The following is a 6,749-nucleotide window of genomic DNA, read 5'->3' as shown; positions in this document are numbered from 1 at the left end:
CCAGAAGTGCGGTGCCAGCATGCTTGCATGGATTGGGGCATGAATAGAAATTTGAAAGACGACAAGGCACACCAGTTACGTATTTTTTAATCTCACAGATGTTTTATTCATCAATACTAAAACCTCCAGAGAAGCCTTGATTTTGGAATGGAAATAAAATGTTTGTCACTTTTTCCACACATTGCCACATTTTTTCCTTATAATGCACAATTCACAGCACAGATGCTATGCAAAACAAACTAAACAAATCTGAGGGTATTTACAAGCAAATAAAAAGGTTTTTTTCTGTCTTTTTATCCACCCAAATGCACTTGTGTTAACCTTGCATCAAATAGCACATGCCAATGAAAAACTACATGCAGCAATTTCTTACAAGGAAGCATTCAAAAAGCAGGCTTAAGAATCCTTTTGTTCATTTCAGTTATTAGAAAATGTGGTTACTATCAATGCATTACCCAAACGGGGAAAGGGATATTGTACATGGTACTACCAAATGTATTGATCCCTTCTTTAAACGCACGTTAGGTTAAATTAAGTTTTGGTACTGTGTCCCTCGCCATGGTTTATTGAAACTACTTTTATGGTGACATGCATTCTAAGACTAATTCTCATTTGCCTTTTCATTTTCAGGTCATATGCAAAATCATGCTATATTTACATTTTAAATGATATGCCATTCTATGATATATGAGGTAGGGGTATAAATCACTAATTTCATGGCTTCACACAATGATTCTTTGGAAAACTATAGAACATTTGTTTGTATTATAAAATCTGCCACAAATTGATCTTGATTGGATTCAAGGGCTTTTTGATTGATTTAATACAAGATTAAGTACAGATTTTTCACTATAAGTCACTTTGCACCAAGAGCAGAGATAAATTCAAAGCAACGTAGATGGTTGATAATTTTGTTGCTGAAACATTTCCAACATTGCAATGAAAATCTTTTTTTTAACAAAACAGTAATTCTCAAAGATGACAATATTGTTTGATGCATTGTGTTTTTTGCTGCCTAACCTGACAATGTACAGGTTTAGATTGATGAATTTTAAAAACCTTCACTTTAACTTGGAATGCACATCAGATATTTCATAACACTGTGATATTCTTTGTACAACCATGCGATATTTTTCAATACAACAAAGTATACCAAGATGAGATTTGATTAATATCTGAAGAGGCACAAATAGGTTGATAAATTAAGGTTTTGTGGACAAACATTACATCATTTTGAATTTTAAAAAATTATATATATATATATATATATATATATATATATATATATATATATATATATATATATATATATATATATATATATATATATATATATATATATATATATATATATATATATATATATATATATATATATATATATATATATATATATATATATATATATATATATATATATATATATATATATATATATATATATATATATATATATATATATATATATATATATATATATATATATATATATATATATATATATATATATATATATATATATATATATATATATATATATAAACCTTGAAGTAAACAAAATGTTAAATTTTACTCACATTGCACAACATCGCCTTGTAGTGAGTGGTAAAGTGTGACAACCAACCCCATTTCCCCCTTATCACTTGACTTGTGCAAAGTGGGCTGTTTGCAAATCTCACACTATAACCGAGCTAGATAAAACATCTACTATGGCTTGAGGTAACTTTTTTTTCATAATTTTGCAGTCAATTGAAATGAGTTTATCACATTAGAAGCAGTAGACATTCATTCAATCCTTTTGAACAGCCAGCTCAAAGGGATTGGATGTCTATGGCCATCAATAGCAGCCAATGAGTCGAAACCTTGGAAACAAAAGTCAATCGTTGTGACTGAAAGGCCATTATAGACGACTACAAAGGAGAAGCGAGCCCATTCTGAATCTCACACAGAGTTACTCCTGCAAGGAAGTGGCACCGAGGTACGAGACACCTCCATGTGCACGGTGGACATGGGGAGGGGCTCACACTCCTCTTCTAAAGGGCAGCAGCACCAGTACTGAAGTACTTCTTTAACCTCCTGCCTGAAGTTCGAGTTAAGGAAGCCATAGATGATAGGGTTGATGCAGGTGGACGACATAGCCAAGAGATGGCAAAGTGAGAAGAGGAGGTTGTGGTGGCACACGGGTAGCGCCTCCTGGTTCCAGTCGGACACGGCGTTGAAGATATTCAGCGGCAGCCAACAAAGCGCGAAGGCCGTGATCAGGGCCACCAACATGATGTTGACACGACGGCTGTGACTCATACGCTGGCTCTCTGATGCCCTGGCGCGGTCCAACATGTCTTTGCGGTGGCGCAGGCGCACGTACACCCGCACGTAACACAGCAAGACGAGAATCAAAGGGCCGCAGTACTGGAAAAGCAGCAGCCACGTGGTGTAAGTCAGCCGCTGATGCTGGGAGGGCCAGTGCTCCAGACAGGCCTCCATGTGCAAGGTTGTGTAAAGGTTGTGATAATGGAGGGAATTGTGAAGCGCGGACAAGTTGGCCAGCGAGACGCGGTAGAAGGCGGGCTGCGGGGGAATCACGTGGGCGTAGGGCTCGTTCGTGAGCAGCTGAAAGGCCAGGAAAGGTGAGGACGTGAAGCAGGCCAGAATCCAGATGATGCCGACGGCCGCGTAGGCTTGCGGAACGCTGGGTTTCCAGCCGGCTGGGTTGATGATGAGCTGGTGTCTCTCCAGGGCGATGAAAACCAGAGAGAGGATGGACACTGTCACGGACATGCATTGAATGAAGGGCACCAGGCGGCACAGCAGCGAGCCGAACACCCAGTGGTCCATGAGTGTGTATATTAGAGTGAATGGGAGGCAGAAGACGCACACCAGGATGTCAGAGAATGACAGATTACATATAAAAATGCTGGTGACGTTGGCTTTCTCCCGGCGTCGGGTAATTATGCAGATCAGGCCGACGTTGCCCAACAGGCCAAGCACCATTGTGATGCTGTACCACACCACCAGAAACGCCGTGAGGGCGGGAGAAGTGTGACATTGCTCGTCGTGGCCCAGACCCGACAAGTCTGGGAGCAGAGTCTCGTTTGAGCCATCCCCCTCCCACGGCGCTGACCGTGAGGATGACGCGGAAGGTGGAGGCTGGCTGGTGTCGCCGCTGAAGGACATCTCGCCGGCGCTTAAGGCTCTCCGACCCCTGGGATCGAGCCATCCATCTTAACCCTTAACTGGTCAACGGCATCTGGGGGTGGAAGGGGAAGAACATGAAATCAATTACAGATTACGAAGCAATATTCTCCATCGGGACTGAGCTGCCTTTGATTTTCATATCGCGTCTGCCGTGAAGGAGCTTGATGAAAAATCTCAAATTACTTTTAAGAAGCAGCTGGATATTCATTTGATTTATCCACTAGTTCATCACCATGGTGACTTGAGCCTTTTTGCGGGGGTTAGAAAAGAGGCCAGTGCTAAAATGACTTTGGACACTTGTGTGCAATTCTTATATGTAGAGCAAATCGAAGAGTTGAGTCATAAGTGTTTAGTTACCTTTTGGTGGAAAAGTTACAGTAGAAGATTAGTTATAGGAATTTCAAATATAGGTAAGATCAGCAAATTGATCAATATTGGCTCAAGTCACAAAAACCTTGCATCAGAGTAATTGTTCAACATTTACTGTCATTTATTTAATACTTTTTACTATAATAATATACATTTATATCATATATATATCAATATATATTTTATTATACTAGTTATTATGTATTTAATTAGTTGTTTATTAACTTAATTATTATAATAATATATAATATGATAATATATTTTGTTATACTAATTATTATTACGTATTGAATTAGTTATTTATTAACTTAATTATTACCTATTTAATTAGGTCTAAAATATATTTTTCTGTGTCTGTATTCTCACCCTCTTGCTACTGTGACAGTGAAATTTCCCAAATACGGGATCAATAAAGTTATCTAATCTAATCTGATACCTTGAGATACGAGTTTAATGCGTTCCAGAACCCGAGCTTGTATGTCAATTCACTTGTAGACAGACGGGCGGATGAGAGAGACTTGACACGTTTGGTTTGTATGTTGGGACACTCGTATGTCAAGGTATATTACTCCCCCCATAAAGACAATACACCCCATTGATACTCCAAGTTTAAGTTGCCAACTATTGCCAACATTTTTACTGTATTCCCTCACAGTTGAGCTAAAAAAAAAAAGCTTGCATCTAGAAATGTACATTTGTCATCGTGTAATAGTACACATTCTCATTCATCCGGATATTAAGTGTAATGCGCAATTCCTCAGTCAGGCTCAAAAAGAAAAGCATGATGACAGTTAACAGACCGTGTACACAATCAAAATAAAGGAGACTTTTATGTCAAAACAAAAAGGGCATGACTTTGTCAGAACCCTGGCTAAAAATGGATTGTAGCGCTTCGTCTACCCCAAAACCATTCCAACCGTAATTCTCCATGGCACATACAGTGAGCCTGTCATTTTTTGTTAAAGGCACATACAACTCACTATCAGTCACTTCACAGTGCATCATTACTAATGCACTGTGTCAGTGTGTTGAGCGAGCTGCAGGCGAGGTGGCAGAACATTGATGTATCTTCCCTATTTTCACACACATAAAACGCCCAATCACTGAGCAGACGGCAAAAGTCCAGAAAGAAAAAAAAAAAACAACCTTTAACAACCTTGGAAATGCTCTCCTCCAATAACGTGGCATTCTCAGAACACCCAAACAATACTGTGCACTATTTCAGAGCAATATGACTAGGCACACCTGCGTCCACCATATTCTTTCCTTCTAGTTTAAACTACAGTCATTCATCAGCAATAAATTGAACTGCAATGACTGAAAATTATATGAAGATAAATGAGGATGAAATTCAGACGAGGACAAATTGCCCTCTGCCCAACTACACACTCATCACACAGCCAATTTGTTCCCCCGCCTGTTGAACTCAGGAGTTGAGTGGCAGACATATTTAATCTATTTACATTTTAATTGAAACTGGCAGCCGAGTGCAAACCATGCTGGTACCGATCGCTTCACACCAAGGGCTATAAGAGTAAACACATTTTAAACGTGACAGGAATATTACAATTTTTTTTTTTATTGTGTTTCCATGAAAGTGTAAAATGTCAAAAAATAGCAAATATCAACTAAATAACTAATTTTAATCCGTTTAGCTCATAAGAGGGAGCAATACAAAAACAAAATTGAATGTCAAGTCAACTAAGAATTATAGCGTAAAGAAGATAATTAAAGTTTGACGTCTATTGGTTAGTAAAAGTATCTCAGATGTCATTCAAAGGGTTAAGAGAAAAAAAGGTAAGAAATTGATCGAATGAAATTGATTTTTTCACGACTGCATCTTTTTGTTCTTGATCTAATATGTATTTTGTGATAGCAGTGTTTTAATAGACCGAGGGGATAGGATGAATATGGTTTGCAATTGTCTTACTGAAAGAAAAGACATTGCTTGAATGACAGCATATGATGCTCTAAATTCTCAAAGTACCTTTCAGCAAAAATTGTGCCTTCAAAAGACCTTCTAGTTGCTCATCATGCTCTGGTGACTAACACATGCAAAATAACATCAAAAATGCCGACTTTTGAACTTTGTGCCTAATGTGCAATCTGGAAGGTTCTTTGACTCTTTTGCTTGACGAACACAATGACAGGGTTTCACCCTAAATTTCAAATGCGGACTCTAAAAATAAATGTTAGACCACCACAGATGGTTCCATTTTATGTCAGAGGTTTGATACTTATAATTCCTTAAAATTATAGTATTCTTTAGATCATATCAGTCAGTCAGTCAATGGTAAATTGCGAAAAATCCTTGCAACTGGCTGTTGAAAAACTTTCTTTTAAATCATTTGAATATTTCATTAGGCTCAAGCAGTTGTCCACAAAGTTGTGTACCTTTCCCCCAGCCTTAAGTGCAAATACTTGCTGCTCAATTCCTGTGGAAAGTGTAAAACATTTTCCAAAACACCAGAATTTCAGCCTACAGCTGACTCTGAAATAAGTCAATTACTGGAATATGGTCATGTAGGCTACACTATGCTGACTGTGACCATATTTTTCTTTCCCTGCACGGCTGATCTGTGTATTCATGTGCACACGGATCCAACTCTTCCTCACAGGCTTTGCAAATGCATGCTCAGTATTCACATATTGTGACTCTCGATACAAGCAGTACTCAACCCGAGATAATGATCCCAACCTCATTATACATGGTTGGGCGGTTATTGCCTGTGTGTGTTAGACCATCCCTGTAGCTGCCTGACCACACACTTCAATGACATTTCATCACATTATGCATAACTTATTGCAAAAATACATTTCTGCAGAGTCTATTCATAAAAAAAGTATCCATTCAAATAGTCATCTTGCACTAAACACTTAATATTACACTAGTTGTAGATGTACATGTAGTTTTTATCTCAACTCTCTAATAATACACAAGAAATAAATATGACTATTTATGTGGGAGAGGAAAAAAATAACCACAAGACTCACGTGGGGGGGGGGGTTTGACGTTCCAAGCAGGTGTGAATCCACAGAGAGGAGTTGGAGAAGGAGGAGAAGAAGGAGCATCTTGAAGAGCGTAATGCCTTAGTGAGAGGCTGAGCTGAGAGGAGTTTGGCTATTATTGGTCTGATGGAGCCCCCCGGCTTTGCCAAGACCCTCAGTGTACCGAGCTCTGCTGG

The 6,749-nt window shown here is 38.5% G+C and overlaps 1 protein-coding gene across 1 annotated transcript; it reads right to left on the bottom strand.

Moving 5' to 3' along the window:
- Window positions 1-1,550: 1,550 nt before the first annotated feature.
- npy4r (neuropeptide Y receptor Y4) lies at window positions 1,551-6,730 on the bottom strand. Its single transcript, XM_077730110.1, has 2 exons — window positions 6,559-6,730; window positions 1,551-3,247 (listed from the first exon to the last, which is right to left on the bottom strand). Exon 2 carries the CDS (start codon window positions 3,172-3,174, stop codon window positions 1,942-1,944), a length of 1,233 nt encoding a protein of 410 aa, XP_077586236.1. The 5' UTR covers window positions 3,175-3,247; window positions 6,559-6,730; the 3' UTR covers window positions 1,551-1,941.
- Between the last annotated feature and the right edge of the window lie 19 nt (window positions 6,731-6,749).

Source organism: Stigmatopora nigra, chromosome 12 (genome assembly GCF_051989575.1).
Source record: "Stigmatopora nigra isolate UIUO_SnigA chromosome 12, RoL_Snig_1.1, whole genome shotgun sequence".
NCBI classification, from domain to species: Eukaryota; Metazoa; Chordata; class Actinopteri; order Syngnathiformes; family Syngnathidae; genus Stigmatopora; species Stigmatopora nigra.
This window is presented reverse-complemented; position numbering and strand designations above follow the sequence as displayed.

Coding starts and splice junctions, on each gene's coding strand:
- npy4r (XM_077730110.1), bottom strand. CDS start 3,174: ATGTCCTTCAGCGGCGACACCAGCCAGCCTCCACCTTCCGCGTCATCC.